Below are 19,132 nucleotides of genomic sequence, written 5' to 3' on the forward strand. Positions count from 1 at the left end.
CAACGGATAGGAGATATGGTGTTTAGTTGAGTCCAAAGATCATGATGGTGAATGATGCCACTACAATGTGCCCGTTGATTGGCTGTCCAGTTGAGTCCAAATGTGTTGAAGTCCAACATTGTTCAACTGAGTGCAAAGGCAGGGGTGGCGATTAAGAGTAGGGGGAGACAGGGAGTGGGTGGCGGTTGAGAGGCAAGAGAGGTAGGGGCTGGGCGGTCCTGCACTGAAAGAGGGCCCTGCATTGCTAGGATACCAAAAGGGAAGGGGAAGGGGTAAGAGAGAACTGACAGTGAGCAAGAGAGAAGGGGCGGAGGGGGACTGCACTGCCGAGAGAAAAAGAGAGAGGGAAGGGGAGGGGGGAGAGAGAAAGTTTAGAGCAAGAGAGAAAGAAGTGGGGGAGAGAGAAAGAAGGGACAGGGCAGGGTTGTTTGCACCACCTGAAGAGAAGGGGGAAGGGTAGAGAGGAGGGGTGAGTACACCGCCTATAGAGAGAGGTCCTTGGAGGAGGAGGTCATGACCCACTGAGGGCTGGTGGAGGGAGTCATGCAATCATTTGCCGACGTGGGAGTGGGAGGATCCACTGACTGGGGTAAGGCACAAGGTTGGGGGAGGTTGGGTTAATTAGGATTAATTGACTGAGCCAAACCATTTGGCTTGGTCTAATTGGACTCAAAGGTGGGATTTGACTAAATGCGAGCACTCTCAGGTCCAAGCTCTCGCCTAGGCTACACCCAAGCCCACGTGCCTTTTTTAATTTAAAATGAGGCGCTCGAGCCTCGCCTCGTCAAGTGCCTAGGCAAGCGGTTGAGCATCCATTAACATCACGGGTAGAAAGAGAAAGTTGGATACCCTGAAGGGATCAAATGAGTTTGCAAGGAAAAACTCGATCCCCAAAAAGCCATAAGGATACAACTGAGACCCCAAAAGGACCTGATAAGCGAGTATCTAAATCACACATTTTATGTTGAACATGAGGACTGTGAGGATGATATAAATTAAGACACTTAGCTTGTAGTTGCAATTCATGCATCATTGGAGCATCTATACAAAAACCTTCCAAGTTCAAGTGGTCCTCCATTACAAGGAAGAGTGGTTCACAAGGATTAGGGAGAAGTGCAACTATGCAAGTATAAAACAATCGAGTGGTGCTGTACCACTCAGATTGATACTGCATTATGTTTCGAACATATTTTCTTGGTACGTTGAAATGGATTAGGCCTAGGACTGTACCAATTCATTACCCAAAATTACAATCCTTGCTTGCCACTACAATCCTTACCCCAATAGCGTATTACCACATAGGTAATTAATAATGACAAGGCCATGACTACCTACAACTATTTCATCAGTGGCTCTGTATAACAATATTGGATGTTAGAGAGTAGCTTCATGTATTAGTTCTATAAATAATGATCTTAATCTACAAACGAGTCAAAATAAGAAACTATAACCAAATCCCATTGAGACATGGCAATCATGTTGCTAACCACATGCCAATTATAATATATGACATTCAATTTCACTCATGTTTATAATACATGTCTCATGTCATGTAAAGGACTTAAATGTGTTTTTTCTGTGTATAGACTATGTAATACATGGTAAAAAATGTTTTTATTCATTATTTGGTCTAAATATGCACTAAATTTAGTTTTATTATTAATTATTTAATAAAATTAGGTTTAGAGTTGACTTTTAAATAGGTCCAACACTACTACCAATCTATTCCATTCAGTACCAATCTGTGCCTATACATAAAATGTGCATGTATTGATACTGTAGTGGTCCACCAGACAACCAACATTCCTGCACCAAGATTCTAATGCTATGCAATGTAAATGCTTTATGACACAATTTAGGTTCACAATTGCCACTAGGCTATTCACACATAGTGAGCAAATTCAAATGCAATGGCCACTTTGTTCAACAAATCCATATAAACTGGCTGTAAAATGGCTCAAGCCAACTCAAATTAAATTTATTTTTAAATTTTTAAGACCATATAAATAGGTAAATAATTCTCAAGCTGAACTCGTTTGAAAATTTTAACCATGATCCAAGTCCAGGTAAAAGAATTTCAGTTTTTACTCTATCATCTCAATCCATCATTTTATATACAAATATAATGATTGTTCATTGATCTACCACTTTCATTGTTCTGCACTGTTCCTTCTCTTTGGCATGAGCATTCTCCTTTCCTCCAACAGGAGTCGCCTTGCAGTTGCTCCCTATTTGTCACTCATATTGAACAATATGATAAATGAGAGAATTAAATATAATGGTTTCTAATCATCTTTTTCTTGCCTTTATAATGAAGAGATTGCAAAATAAAATCTCACTTTTACTAGATTGTAAATGATCATATCATGTTTTGGTATTTTTGATGTTTTGCCGATGGTGGATGATCATATAATAGTTTTTTGGTATTTTTATGTGCCAATGGTTGATGATCATATATTAGTTTTTATACCGAATAGCATCTTCACTTGAAGTGAAACTTTGTATGATTATTTAGAGTCCACTGTAAATTGTTTGACAACTTTTGGTAACATAAACTGTGAATTTACATTAGCGATATGCTTTGGGCTTAGGACACCTGCAATCTGCTATCCACCAAGAAAACCATCTACCATTATGCCTATTACATGCTATTTATAACATTGTTGATATGTTTAAAATTTGTTCAATCCTCATTTGAACTTCAAAGCGTATAATGCCACCAGCAATGCATTCTCTCCTTGAAGAGTTAAGAAATCATCGACCATGAAAAACTTACCTATCAATTGAGATTCCAAGGACCATACCCGAAGTCCTAAATGCATGGTTGCTTTTATTAGGTGACAAATTGTGCTGGAAGTTAGATTATCGAAAACTTGATAGCTGCATTTTGCCATTAAAAGAAAAAAATTTCTAGATTAAATACTCAATGTTGAAAGTTTTAACTCCATGTAGTTTATGATTAAACAACTCACTGAAATCATGATACAAAATGAAAGTTAACATAATAAAAACCACCAAGGATTTAAGTGTCGGTTGAAACTTTGGGTTTGCCAGATATTTTTAATTCCACACCCGAGCATTGGGACATGGAATTCTACTGTTTTGTGTTGGAGATGGACTAAAGGTTGAACCAGCACATTTGTCAAGTGAACATGACAATGAGCTGGCCCAACGCACCATGGATTAGGGTCCTGAATAACAATAAGGGAAACAAAATTTTGCTTCTCTTGCTTTTGTTTGAGCTAGTCTAGCTCACCAAACGAAATTTTTAGTAAGATTAGATAAAGTGGCTCCTCAAAAATTATGTCGGCACTGGTCTCTCTCAATGCTTTGAGGATTATGGGAAAGTGATCAGAGTGTGCAACAGCCAAGAAGACACTTGGAGAAGTGTCTCTTCTTCATAGGAAATCACCAAACAAAAGGCTAGAGGACATAATATGCCAGAGAAGATGATAAAAAACCCTTGATGTCCCATATAATAATGTCAGATCATCATGTACATTAATACATGGACCCCTAACAATCCTTGGATATTAGATCAGTTTTTGTGTTTTACTAAGAAAACTACTGGACACTTTCCTTCCACACTCACCAAACTGAATTACATGGTCAAGGGTCAAACCCCCCATGAGAAAGTCAGACACAAACAGGACTGTCAGCTTTTCTTTTCTTTCTTTTTATGAGATGAGAGGCTGGCCAGCCCCCTGTTTTATTGTGGAATCCAATCGTTAACTGAAGACTCTCGCCACCACCTCCTTGTGTCTTCCCATTCTGATAATTATTCCAAAATAGGATCTGGTCTACTCATAGTCCATATAGGACCAAGGTTCATCATACTGCAGCATACCACTCGGTACGGGCAGTATGTACCAGTCCGACAGAGAACCGGTACGGGCAATATGTCAGTACACCCTCATGTACCATGTGTTGGTAAACCTTAAGGTATGAAAAGGAGTTTTATATGATTGTCTAAACCTTAAGGTATTAACAACACTATTTGTTGCCAAATAAATTAATCCCTACAGTATATTCAGTCATAAAGAAAATTAAGGTCTCTTGTCTGTAATATACACAATTTGTCCCTTAAATAATATACATTTGTCCGCAAGCAACTGCTAATGCACTTAGTAGAATAGCACTTGTCTTGCACTATGTGACCACTGAAGTGATTGGATTTAAACCCATACAAGTGGGTTTGCATATAAAGTCAATTGGTTTTAGCCCTTTTGAGGTCATCATTGGACAACAACCTGAAAAACCTATTGATCTTATTCCTAATATTCCTAATTCTCTATAAGCTAGATCAAGCGAACCTCGCATCATCTGCTAAACACATCAAAGACTTACACCCCAAAATTCACAGAAAAATTAATTTAAGCAATAAATTATTATACAAGTCTATTGTAGATATTACAGGTCACAAGAATTTAAGGAGGAAGATATGGTAATAATGAGTCCAACCCATGAGGTTTCAGTGAGAAACACTAAAAAAGTTTCATGCCAAAAACTCTGGACCTAACAAAATTATACGAAAAATCAGCTGCCTATGAACTCAACCTTCCACCATATCTTTGCTTTAGTCGAGTTATCAACATTGAAAATTTAACACCTAACAATGAACCACAAGACAATACTCCACTTCACCTACCAAGTATCCAATCTTCTCGTTATCACCAACATGACCTATAATGTCTTCCCCATTTAAACCGACCTATAATAATGATTTAAAAAACACTAAGCGCCAAAAGGCACCAAGGTCCCAAAACGCCCAAGCGAAGCGAGACGCTCTGAAATATTAAAATATTAAAAATATATAATATAATTATTTAAATAATAATATGATATTAAATTAAAAATATATTGTTAAAAGTATATTACTTAAGTTAGAGGGGGAGAAAAAAATATTTTCTGAAATATTAAAATATAAAAAAATATAATATAATTAAAATAAAAATATGATATTAAATTAAAAATATACTGTTAACAGTATATTACTTAAAGTTAGAGAGGGGAGAAAAAAATGTTAACAGTAATAGAGGGAGATAGCGGTAGCGACGGAGGATTAGTTTAAGATAGTTATGGCAGCATTGCGAAGGATAACAACGACAGCGACGACGAAAGCTACGGACAGTAGTAACGGCAACGACAGAAGCTGTGGACAGCAACGGCGACAACAATGAAAGCTCCAGAGGGCGTCTGTCAGTGGCAGAGGAACTTGCGATCCTCTCCCTCGATAGTGGAAGGAAGCAACAGCAGAAGGAAGCTACAGGGATCGTCAGACTCGTCCATCGACAACAAAGGAAGGCTCGTGTTAGGACTCTAGCTAGGAGAGTCCTAATTGAGAGGGGCATTCATGTTAACCTACCTAGCCGACCCCAATTAAAGAGATGAAGAGGCTGGCTAGGGTTAAGAGGTTATTTCTTAGAGAAGCATTAGGAGTTGTAAATGAATAGGAGTCTTGAGTAGGAGTCATATTAGGAATTATTCTTAGAGAAGCATTAAGAGTTGTAAAGGAATTGGAGTCCTATTAAGAGTTAGGGTTTAGAAGCCCTATAAATAGTCATGTATTCATTCTCTTTTAACAAGCAATAGATGAATCTTTTCTGCAGCCTTTGAGCAGTAATTTGGAGGAAGGAACCCCTATAGAGTTCTAAGGAGGCCGATCCCCTAAAGAGATCAACCCCAAGCTTAGAATCTGCAAGGGTTCTAACATCTGGTATCAGAGCAGCGTTCTTAGCGTCTCGCTGCCCTTCCACAACCGCCCAGAGCAATTCACACAATTGCTTAAAAGATCGTCGTCGAATTCTAGCGTCATCTCCACCACCGCGAATCATCCTTTGATCTCCCCGTGAATTGCAATAGGTTCTGGTTTCCTACCTTACTGCTGTTGCAATATAGTTATCCCTATTCGAAAATCCAAAAAAAATTGTTCCTATATTCCTGCGAATTCCTTTCGCCGCAAAAGTTATCATCTTTACGAACGAATGATTGCTGCAGAAAATTTCAGCCGCATATTGTTGCCTTAACCGACCTATTTGCAACCCTTTTTGAACGAAATTTCTGATACACTTCATAGATCATCTTGGCTTCCATCTAAGATTAATCTATTGAGGAATTCATCTCTAAAAACATTCTTGTGTTGCTGCAAATTTTCGTCGCAAATCGCTGAAATTTTTCGACAAGAATTCTGCTATCGCAACTTGCACCAATTTCCTTACTGTTATACTGCCGAAATTTTCTTGATTAAATTGGTCATCTTTGCTGTAATATAAACCGAGATTTTGCTGTCAAATTTCCTCCTCAAATCTCTCGGTTTTTGCTGGAAATTTCGTCGAGAAACTGCTGTTTCTTCGACGACAAATCTGCTCTTACAAGACAACACATATCTGTAGCAACTTTCACTGATTTCTATCAAACCTTTGCTGCCATCTACCACAGATCTAAAACTTTTTCCCTAACCTTCATCCACTACCATCACAGCCCTAAAACTCCACCAAACCACACCCTCAAACTACATCCAAAACAGCCACAAAACAAGCCTAAACCGCAGCCTACATCCACCTATCCACCAACCATTTCGACCACCACTTCTCTCAACCGATACATGTCTTTAACCCGACAACAAAAGAGAGATCTTAACATTACGGATTTGGAGGCATATACTATAGCATCTGAGGAGGCAATCAATGCTAAATTGCCTTCGAGGCATGAATTGAGGATAAGATTCAGACTCTCTTTACCGAACTCAATTTGGGCCGACAACCAAGCTCGAAGAAATCACATCAAGGAAAGAGCTCTGACCAATCACATAAAGCCCGAAGAGATGACTCCCAAGAAAGGGGAGGCTCTATAACCGATCCCAACTATCCACGCATGAGGGTAAACTTCCCTAGATGGAAAGAAGGAGACCCCATTGGTTGGATCTCGCGCGCTAAGCGATATTTTCGGTACCACAAAACCGCAGACACATCTATGGTGGAAATTACGGCTATACATCTTGAAAGGGATGTCATACAATGGTTTAATTGGTTTGAACATACTCATGGAGTCCTCTCATGGCGACAATTCAAAGAAGGACTGTTGAGCCGCTTCGGACCAACCAATTACGAGAACATTGACGAACAACTAGCAAAAATCCGACAAGCCTCCACCTTTCAGGAGTACCAAACTAGGTTTGAAAGGATATCTAATCAAACTCGTGATTGGTCTGAAAAACAACTATTATGGACCTTCATTGAGGGCTTGAAGCCAGAGATCCGGGGAGAAGTTAAAGCGTGACAGTCGTACATGCTTATGGCAGCCATCTCTTTCGCACGACTTTAAGAGGAGTGATTGAACCATGAAGCCCGAAGGACTAGATTCGCTCCTCGACCAGCAATACTGAAGCCCTCAGCCCCCCTAATGTCAACCGAGACCCTACACCAAAAAGGTTGACAAGAGAAGAGCTTCGGGAGCGATCAGCAAAGGGGTTATGTTGGCATTACGACGAGCCGTGAAGCCGCGAGAATCGCTGTAAAAAATGGAGACTTCTTATGATTGAACCAGTAAAAGAAGTCATTGAACATCCAGAAGAGAGCCTTGAACATGAAGAATAAGATGCGGAAGAAGAGCCACAACCGACCGACTTTACGGTACATGCATTAGCCGGCTACTCAAACCCACAAACGATGAAAGTTGGAGGCCTTCTCAAACAATAACCAATCACTGTTCTCATCGACATGGGCAGCACTAATAACTTCCTAAACAGTAAGGTTGCTGCTCGGATGACGCTCCACATCCAAGGTTGTAGCAAGTTCGACGTAAAGGTCGTCGACGGAAGAATCCTAAAGTGCGACCAAAGATGTCCGTAGGTGAAACTATTACTGCAAGACCAAGAAATTATCACCGACTTCTTCCTCCTACCAATTGATGACTATGAGGTCGTGCTTGGCATAGAATGACTGATGACACTAGGTGATGTCTCTTGGAATTTTTCCAAATTAATTATGAAATTCTACGACAAAGGCAAACAAATCATCCTACGCGGGAAACGCGGAAGCAACGTAACCACCGTTTTGACCCAACGAATGGAGAAAGTTTTACACAAGGTAAATTATGGCTTTTTGATGCATCTCCAACAACAACAAGAGGGGAAGAAAATAGAAATTCAAGATCAAAATCTCGCCCAATTGCTTGTTGAATTTGCCGACATTTTTGCTAAGCCGCGCGGTCTTCCTCCTACTCGGCAACATGACCATCGAATTCCAATCCTTCCGGGCAAGCCACCAGCAAACACTCGGCCATACCGATTTCCTCACCTCCAGAAGGATGAAATTGAAAAGATCATAAAGGAGAAGCTTGAAACAGGGGTGATTCGACCAAGTTGCAGCCCCTATTCCTCACTGGTGCTACTTGTACGCAAGAAGGACGAAACTTGGCGGATGTCCATCGATTACCGAGTTTTAAATGGCATCACCGTCAAGGACAAGTACCCAATACCAGTGGTGGATGAACTTCTTGATGAGTTAAAAGGAGCTCGAGTCTTCACGAAGTTGGACCTCCAATCCGGTTACCACCAAATTTGGATATGTGAAGACGATATTACAAAAACTGCATTCCACACATATAACGGCCATTATGAATTCTTGGTAATGCCTTTTGGACTCACTAATGCTCCTTCAACTTTCCAAAGTCTCATGAACGATATTTTTCGGACCTTTCGTCGCAAATTTGTGCTGTCAAAGTGCACTTTTCTCCAGCAAAAAACAAAGTACCTTGGGCACATAATATCATAAGGAGTGGCGGTAGACCCAACAAAAATTGAAGCAATGCAAGGCTGGCCGAAACCTACAAACGTGAAATTACTACGTGGATTCCTTGGACTAACGGGCTACTACCGAAAATTTGTTAAGAGCTATAGGAAGATCAGAGCACCCCCCATTTCTCTACTGAAAAAAGATGCCTTCCAATGGTCGAACAAAACCTCCGCCGCCTTCGACAAACTTAAGGCAACCATGACGACAACGTCGGTGCTAGCACTACCAGATTTCAGCTGACCCTTTATCATTAAGGCCGACGCATCTGGAGTCGGAATTGGAGTCGTTCTCATGCAAGATGGTCGACCACTCACATACACCAGCAAGACATTATCTCCCTCCTATCAAAATATGCTAATATATGATAAGGAGATGCTCGCCATTGTGCACGCAGTAACGAGGTGGAGATCCTACTTGATCGGTCGGCGATTTCAAATTAAAACCGACCATAAAAGCCTCAAGTACTTTTTGGAGCAAAAGATATCATCCCCTGAGCAACAAAAATGGGTAACTAAACTTCTTGGATTTTATTATAAAATTATTTACAAAAAGGGGAAAGAAAACGTTGTTGCAGATGCACTCTCACGGCTACCTGAGCAAGCTAAGTTTTCAGCCATCTCCATTCCTACCACTAGCTTCCTCGAGGACATTAGAGAAGAATGAAAGAAGGATCCGGAGACCAGTAAGATCATAAAAAAATTGGAGGAAGCAGCAAACTCCGTGGCTCATTACAGTTGGGACTTAAAAGAATTGCACTATAAGGGACGCATTGTGCTTGTGCTAAATTCTACTTGCATCTTCACGAGCAGATTTCGAGTAGAGTTATTTCAGTTACAAGGCACCAAACTCAAGATGAGCACATCGTATCATCCACAAACTGACGGCCAAACAGAGGTGGTAAACAGGTGTTTAGAGACGTACCTTCGGTGTTTCGCCAGCGACCGGCCAAAGGAGTCGACGAAATAGCTTCCCTGGGCCAAATGGTGGAATAATACTACATATCATTCATCTACCAAATGTGCCCCTTATGAAGCACTGTATGGTCGGCCAACCACTGTGATTCCAAAGTATGTAGTTGGCTCGACCAAGGTAGATCAAGTCGACCAAGAATTGATTGACAGGGACAAACTCCTACAACTGTTAAAGGATAATCTCTCTACCGCTTAAGCCAGAATGAAGCAGCAAGCCGACACACGATGAAGCGAAAAAGAATTTTCAGTAGGAGATTGGGTTTATGTTCGCCTACAGTCATACAAGCAACTCTCCATCAACACTCAAGCCTCCATGAAGCTATCCCCACGTTTTTATGGGCCCTATCAGATCACAGAGTGTATTGGAGCCGTGGCGTACAGACTTAAATTGCATGAGGATGCCAAAATTCACCCTGTATTCCACGTGTCATGCTTGAAGCCCAAGTTGGGAGAACACGAGTCACCCCAGATCCAACTGCCCAACACCACGGAGGATGGAGTTATTCAAGCCCAACCATAAGCCATCCTCGACCGCAGGATCGTGATGCGTCGCCGACGTCCCTTTACTAAAGTACTAGTGCATTGGAATAATTTACCACTTAAAGACGCCACATGGGAATCATATGGGGAGCTGAAGACCCGGTTCCCTGAGTTCATAGAATCCCAGCCTCGAGGACAAGGCTAATTTGAAGAGGGCGGGTCTGTTAGGACTCTAACTAGGAGAATCCTAATTGAGAGGGGGATTCATGTTAACCTACCTAACTGACCCCTATTAAAGAGGTGAAGAGGCCGGCTAGGGTTAGGAGGTTATTTCTGAGACAAGCATTTAGAGTTGTAAATGAATAGGAGTCATATTAGGAGTTGTTCTTAGAGAAGCATTAGGAGTTGTAAAGGAATAGGAGTCTTATTAGGAGTAAGGGTTTAAAAGCCCTATAAATAGCCATGTATTCATCCTCTTTTAACAAACAATAGATGTATCTTTTCTGCAGCCTTTGAGCAACAATTTGGAGAAAAGAACCCCTATAGAGTTCCAAATAGGCCGATCCCCTAAGGAGATCAACCCCAAGCTTAGAATTTGCAAGGGTTCTAACAGCTCGATCCGTTGCGTCTAGGGCGGAGGCAATGGCAAAAAAAATCGACGGTGGAGGCAGCGACAGAAAGTGTCGACGGCGAAGTCAGAAGTAGCGTTAGGGTTCCTCGGGGTCACGCGGGCGTGAAGCGTGGCTTTTGAGGTAAGAAGCTACGAACCGAACCAAACTTAAACTGGTTCGGTTTGCTTGATTGAACCGGGCGCTCGATCGAAGTGCCCAACGCTTGGGTTCAGGCGAGCGCCCAAGCAGCACCTCATAGAAGCGCGCCTCCTGGTCCACACACGAGGCGCTCGGGCCTCGCCGCACCTCGCCCAAGCGCTTAGGTAAGCGCTCGATCGCCTATTTAAATCACTAACCTATAAGAGAATAAAAGAGAAAATTATTGGATATCTTGGACGAACAATAAGTCTTCACTCGTAATAGAGGATATCAAATCTCAAATCATTGATATCCTCATTTTATTAACTATAAAGAAACCACACAAGAACTCCAACTCCTCAACTTTAAATCTACAATCAATAGAGCCTCATCACTTCATCGAAGATTAATGCTTTCAAGCCAGGGAGAGTTAATGGAAATCAAACTACATTTCACAAATGTAGGAAGAAAAAGTGTCAACCTGAATCACTTTAGATTAATGGTAAACTTGATTTTGATTTAATTGACATATTCAGGTTGTCACATGACATCATCCTATACAGTTGTGATCTTATTTCTTATATTGATAATAACGAAGAAGGAAATAAAGACAAGATAAGAAAAGAATCATTATCTCATAAGAAAGGAAGAGTATCATGCACAAAGGAAGATTATTTACCTAGATAATTTTAAAAGCTTATCTTCTTATAATATGACCACATATAATTAATCATTTTAATATGATTTATTTTCTTCTATGTTAATCTTGTTTTTTGTATTTGAGGCATATATAAAAAGTCAAAGAATTGTAATGGGTAAACAATCTTTGAATGAATAAGAGTGTTATTTCCCACGTAATGTGTGAGTGGTACGAGGTCACAATTTCCCCCCAATGTGAGTTGGAGGACTTTGAGTGAGTCCAAGATTTGTGCCAGCTTGCAATGAATACCCATGGATCAACCTTTCAACAACGTAAGCCAATCGATGTCTCTAAGCTCTCAACCATCTTAGTATGTGTTGAATTTTAGTACTTGTTGTTTATTACTTAATATTTTGGCAAATCAGTTTTTCTCGTCTCCTCTCTCTGTTTTAGCTTTTTTTTATTTATTATCCATCCTCACCTAATTCTCTCAGTCATATCAAGTATCCCCTTTAGGTTGTGCTAGGTCAACATGGCTAGCTCTTAGGAAATGAGCAACCTTGTCTAACTGAAGATAAGTTTACATAACATAAGCCTTCTTTTAGGCCATGATTAGCTGTTAGATTCATCCTTTAATTATTCTCATTTTTAATATTATCTAAAACTAAGATAATCTCCAAAATACTCATTCTTACATAGCATTCTAATTGTTCATATTCTAAGAAAACAAAATAAGGTTGCATACGTAATATGTGTCACTATATACAGACGTAATGAACTTAAGCTTACAAAGAACTATCCCTACACATTCTTGTTTTAAATATTATTTAAAACTAAGATAAGCTCCAAAATACCCATTCACTATGGATGATAGTACAAGTGGCTCATGGATGTTTAAATATAAGGACTGACACTCTAAGCCCCAAGCCTAACTTAAACCATATTTCAGTATTTAGACACTCCAAAAAGTATCTCAGAATAGATTTGGAACAATCTTGTGTAAAATTGAAAAGGCAACAAAAAATGGACTTTCAAGTGAATCATACATAAAACTAACATATGATCATTGTCAAAATTTATTATTCCTATCTATAAGTCTTCTTAATTTCTCGACTGACGGAATCAGATGATAAAATACCTTCCATCTACCATATTTGAACATGTAATAAACTAAAAAGTTTTTAGGAATATAAAGATGCCATAATCCTAACACAATTGAATAGAAATTAATAATCAGAAAATAGTCAACTGTCCTGAGCAGCTGTAAAAAAACAACTCCCTATTTTATAGAAAAATCTTTGGGAACCTCCATTTGTAGAAACAGCAGACAAGGTTTAGAAATTTGAAAAAACAGTTGAAGGACAGGCTGCCAAGAAACTGAAATTTGAGGTAATAATTAAATGCATGTTTCTGTTCTACTGTAAATGTAAAAGCATATGAAACTATGCATTCAGAAGGAATTGAAAAATATTTTAAATTATTAATCAAGTAACTGAATGAAAGCAAAATAATTTACCAATGGCAATGACATGATAGTCTAAGGAAGTGCAATTAAGATATAAATGAGCTAAAGTCCTCCACCTAATATAATTCCTGATATAGTGAAGAATGAAAAGTATAGAAAGAGAAAGAGATGCAACGTTCACCTTTATGTGATCATCCTTGAGCAATTCGCTTACTCTTCCTGACCAATAACAACTATCATACCACCAATCAACCAAATCACCAACTTTCCATGAATCATTTGTAATTGCTATCACATCTGATGTTGGGCAAAACTTGGGCGGTTGACTTTTCCGGAAGAAGGGAGGAAATGGAGGTCGCACCATAAGCTCCAATTTGCCTTCTTCAAGTGCTTGGTCAGGTTGTTGAAGGGGCTTTTGGTATAGTTTAGTCCATCTTGTCTCTGTGAGAAGTTCAGAATTTAAACAAACAATAATTGTGTCAGCACATACAAAAATGCAAAGTAATAAAATGAAGCACACACTAGCATCAAAAGTTGCAAGTGAGAATATTATCTACAAAACGTCAATGCTTAAATATCATATTTCAACTAAACCATAAATCTGCAGTATATTATCTTTCGAGTACTATAACAAGCTTGCCAGCTATATGCAACAGCAGAAAGCCTGAATGAAGCATACAGCCCATATGTCCAACCATCTCAATCAAATCTGTACAAGTTCAATGTAATATTCGATGAATATAAGTACAGATAAGAGTGCTAATAGTGCCATTGTTTAAAAACACCAGGCTTAAAAAAAAGAGATTACAGGCAATGTAGGAGACTTTTCTCCCCACAAAGAGAAATATCGAAAAAGAAAAGGCCCTAATAAGCCAGCAAGTTAAACCACTGAAAAAGCCATATTTTATGTGGTTAGATAAGCTGGCATAGAATTTTCTTAATGAATCATGTCACTAACTTGGTCCTTCATCCAATCAAGGACTGCATAGAATTTTCACAATAGTTCCTTCTGTTACATTGATGTTGAATATCCTGATGAATGTCTATAGGTCAAACTTCATAAGCCTACAATGATTAAGATAAATGAAAAATTATATTTAAATAGATTACTTACTTTCATCAGGGTAGTCAAAGAACTCCAAAAAATACCCAATCTGCCTTTTCCGGAAGCTCATACTCTTTATCTGATGAAATTTCAGGTGAAAGCAATAACATATCAGGAGAACCTAATGAAGGAAAAAGTGTCTGCTAAATGTTATGGAGATAACTAAGCAAATGCAGTCAAGTTAATTTTCAAGTTTAAAAATGCAAGATCAAAAATATTGATTATTAATCAAGCAAAACTATTCACAAAGTCCACTTTTGAAGAGTAGCAGAAACTTCAGACCAAATGATCAAATTCCACTTCTGAAGAGTTGGCAGCAGCTTAACTTGTAAAAATATATCTTATGGAGCTAAGTTAAGAAATGGCAAATACCTGATTGCACATTATTTCAGATAACAAAACTAAAATCCAGAAATTCACAGTTTTTCATAATTTTGAGTGTAATAGAAAATTCCATGCATCAATTGATACTCAGATTCATGAATCCTATGTTTCTTCTGAGCAATGGAAAAAAAATGCTGCACTATAGAAATGGTGATTGTACTGAAGCTAAGCTTTATGACAAAGAACTTTAGATAATAACATAGGTATGCTCAGTGTTCTCCACAAGGGTACCTACACTATATCCTTGTCATGTTTACATCAAGTTAGCACCTCTTTTGTCAACTATGAATCAAGAAGCAATCTTAAAGGAGGATAAAGAAACACAGGTATCAGAGGATGATCTTCTAAAACATCAAGCTAAGTACATTTTCCTGTTAATATAAATCTGGCACAAATATCTAATCTCTTATGTGGTGTCCTATGGAAATTGGTCAGGAGTGAAAACACAATTTGACCAAACATTAAAGAGATTCAATGAGGTGTACATAGTGGTACACAAGTGAAAATTAAGACATGCAAAATCACTAAATTTGATAATGTTGAATCTCGGATTTTGATGATGAAATCAATTGGTAAATTATTTGATCAAATCTATATGTTGAGAAAAGTGTGTAGGATTAACTACGATAGCGATCAAGGCATAAAGCAAAACGAAGTGCCGAAGTCAAGATCGAGATTTCGTTGGGAGTTCGAGAGTTCATCGGAAGTCCGGAGGTTCATCGAAAATGCTGTCGCAATTGACCAAGAAGAAGCTCGTCGGAACTCGCCAAGAAGATCATCGTTAAGTTCAGAAGCTTGCCGGAAGTCCGCTGGAAGATTGCCAAGAGATCGTCGGAAGTCCGCCGGAAGCTCGTCGGAAGATACCTAGACTTACTGGGCTTGTTTCGTTTAGTGTATACCTTAAAAATCATAGTTAGCACATAATTAGGATTAGGTTTGGGAGGTAATCCCACTAACTCAGTTAGGGGCCAACTGGGCCCGTAATTGGACTGGTTTGGGCCGGATTCAAGGCCCAACTATGTTGCTGGACCTTGTCTGGCGGTGGCACCGCCAGACTGGGGCGGTGGAACCGCCCAAGGAACGATCTCCCAGGTGGTTTGGGCGGTGGTACCGCCGGTAGTTATTACTGCCAGGCAGTGGTACTGCCTTGTCAAGCGATGGTACCACAAGAGCTCAGTATCCGAGACTCTGTCAGGCGGTGGTACCGCCCAGTGTTAGAGTGTTAGGCGGTGGTACCGCCAATACCCCGAAAACCCATGATGAGATATTTTTTTGCTCCAATTTTGAAGCCATTGGGGCCTATAAATACCTCACCCTTTTCTGCATGAAAATACAACGAAGTGCAATCAAAGTGTGAAAAAAACTCTAAGTGTTGGGGTGTTAAAAGTGTTGTAAAACTTAAAGAGTCCTCCTTCTCCCTCTCTTTAGATTTGTAATCATCCAAGAAGAGGTGTAAAGCTTGTAAGGGTTAAGAGTTATCTCCTAAACTCGTGAAAAGAAGAAAGCGCTGTAAAGAGGTGGTTGGTCTTCGCCTATTGAAGAAGGACCATTAGTAGACGTCGGGGACCTCAAATAAGGAGGAATCGGAAGTGGATGTAGGTCACAACGATCGAACCACTATAAATTCCAGTGTGTTCATTCCTTACTGCTTAATCTATTTACTGCATTCAACTTTACTTCATTACAAACTATCTAATCCCCTTTTCTCAACTCATTCAAGAAAAACGAAACGATTTTTGCAGAATCAGATTTTATCATACGAAGATTTTCAAACCGACATAATTTTTCCGCTACACTAATTCACCCCCCCCCCCCCCTCTTAGTGCCGCTCTTGATCCTAACAATTGGTATCAGAGCGAGGTCACTCTCATTTTGGTTTAAAACTCAAGAGAGATGACATTTGCCGGCAGCCAAGAGGGTCACACAATCACACGTCCACCAATGTTCAATGGGACGGATTACACCTATTGGAAGACTAGAATGAAGATTTTTCTAATTTCTATAGATTTTGAGTTATGGAACATTGCGGAAAATGGCTTTCAAAAGTCTTCTCTTCCAATGAACAATTGGAATGAGTTAGAGAAGAAGACTTTCTTTTTAAATGCAAAGGCTATGAATGCCTTGTTTTGCGCTTTAAATAAAAATGAGTCCAATCAAGTGTCTATTTGTGAAACGACTTTTGATATTTGGCACACACTCGAAATCACTCACGAAGGCACTGGTAGAGTAAAGGAGTCCAAGATAAATCTTTTAGTTCATACTTATGAATTGTTTCGGATGAAGCCAAGCGAAACTATTGTTAACATATACACCTGTTTTACGGATGTCGTCAATAGTTTAAAAGCTCTTGATAAATGTTTTTCGAACTTTGAACTTGTTAATAAAATATTGAGATCCCTTCCAAAGAGTTGGGGCCCTAAAGTTACAGTTATTCAAGAGACTAAGGATTTGAATAATTTTCCTCTGGAAGAACTTATCAAGTCATTAATGACCTATGAGGTGACTTGCAATGCTCATGAAGAGCTTGAGAACAACCTTCCAAAGAAAAGGAAAGATATGGCACTAAGAACTCATGAAGACCACTTGAAAGAAAATTCAAGTGATGAGGACTATGATAATGACTTGGCACTCTTGACAAGAAAGTTCAAAAAATTTATAAAAAGAAATAAATCTAAAAATGACACTAAAAATAAAGTTGAACCCAAGAAAAAATAAGTCATATGCTACGAATGCAAGAAGCCGGGACATTTCAAAAACGAATATCCCCAAGTGAGGAAGAAACAACTAAAGAAGAAGGAGCTCAAAGCAACGTGGGATGATTCAAGTGATTCCGAAGACGAAGAACAAAGCAACAAGGAAATCGTCAACTACGCACTAATGGCCATCAAAGATGAGGTAAGTAGTGTTCATTAGATGCAAATTTATCTTTCAATAAGCTTTTAAGCGCTTTTCATTATTTATTTGATGAATGTAGAATAATGAGCAAAAAGTATAATTCTTTAAAAAAGGAACATGTCCTTTTAAATATTGAATTTAAAAAACTTAAGCATGACAATCATTCTTTGCCTCCATGCACTAAGTGTGAACACTTAGAGGCACTTGAGAAGGAAAACTTGCTACTCAAAGAAACCTTAGAAAAGTTTAAAGTTAGTAGCAAGTCCTTGAACATGATCCTTGTCAATAAGGGTCACTTTCATAGAAGAAGTGGAATCGGATTTGTGAGTAGCTCTCACCAAAATCCAACCACCTTTGTAAAAGGCCCTACCTTGCATGTATCACTCCACACCAAATGCAACTTTTGTTGTAAACTCGGACATATTGCTCATAAATGTCCATTTAAGAGATATAGTCCACATAAATTGATTTGAGTTCCTAAAGGAACCTCAAATGACTCAATGCAATATGATAAGTTGAGTAGATCGATTTATGAGGCACCCAAGGTCATGTGGTTACCTAAAAATCACCCTCTTTTGTAGAAATGTTTACCATCATAAGCTAGGAGCAAGAGATTGTACCTTGATAGTGGATGCTCAAGGCATATGACCGGAGATCCATCCGAATTCTCTAAGCTCACTAGCCTAGACGAAGGATATCACCTTCGGAGATAACAAGGGTAAAATCATTGGCAAAGGAACCATAGGTAACAAATTCAACTTTTTGATTAAAAATGTGTTATTGGTTGATGGCTTAAAGCATAATCTTTTGAGCATTAGTCAATTATGTGATAAAGGATACGTCATTAGATTTGAATCCAATGCTTGTATTATTGAACAACCACACAAAAACACATCTATGATTGCCCTAAACAAAATAATGTATACACTGTTGATATTGATGATCTTTGTAATGAAATGTGTTTTTCGATTTTGAATGACGATGTTTGGCTTTGGCATAGGAGATTAGGTGATGCTAACATGAAACTAATCTCCCAAATCTCATCCAAAGAACTTGTAAGAGGTATTCCTAACATTAAGTTTGTTAAATATAATGTGTGATGCATGTCAATTAGGAAAACAAATAAAAGGTAGTTTCAAACCAAAGAATCAAATAAGCACCTTTGGACCATTGCAATTGATCTATATGGATTTGTTTAGACCAATTGATACATCAAGCCTAGGAGGTAGCAAATACGTCTTTGTAATTGTGGACGATTATAGTAGATACACTTGGACAAACTTCTTAGCACACCAAAATGATTACTTTAGATATTTTTCTAAGTTTTGTAAACTTATTTAAAATGAAAAAGACTTTATGATTTTATCAATTCGGAGTGATCACGATAGTGAATTTCAAAACCATGATTTTTAATTTTTTTTATGAATCTAATGTATACAACCAAGTTATGCAATTTAGAATAATATCGCCCGGTACGGGCGGTACGTACCGGTCCGTCAGTTGACCGACACACGAACCGCTCGTTACCGGACGAAACGATGTATGTATATATATATATATATATATATATATATATATATATATAAGGCGACGTCGCATCGCCTTTTTCGACGATGTCACCAAGGCGACTCGACATCACCTTTTTCGA

The 19,132-nt window shown here is 38.9% G+C and overlaps 1 protein-coding gene across 2 annotated transcripts in view; it reads right to left on the bottom strand.

The window, feature by feature from the left end:
• Nucleotides 1–19,132, bottom strand: part of LOC103998333 (uncharacterized) — a 65,698-nt gene that overhangs the window by 16,224 nt on the left and 30,342 nt on the right. For both annotated transcript variants that reach the window (XM_009419777.3, XM_065183669.1), the window contains 2 exons: nt 14,215–14,284; nt 13,282–13,541 (listed from right to left, as the gene is read on the bottom strand). In XM_009419777.3, coding sequence (XP_009418052.2) covers nt 13,282–13,541; nt 14,215–14,284 — 330 coding nt within the window. The remainder of the gene's footprint in view (nt 1–13,281; nt 13,542–14,214; nt 14,285–19,132) is intronic.

Source organism: Musa acuminata, chromosome BXJ1-5 (assembly GCF_036884655.1).
Source record: "Musa acuminata AAA Group cultivar baxijiao chromosome BXJ1-5, Cavendish_Baxijiao_AAA, whole genome shotgun sequence".
NCBI lineage: Eukaryota > Viridiplantae > Streptophyta > Magnoliopsida > Zingiberales > Musaceae > Musa > Musa acuminata.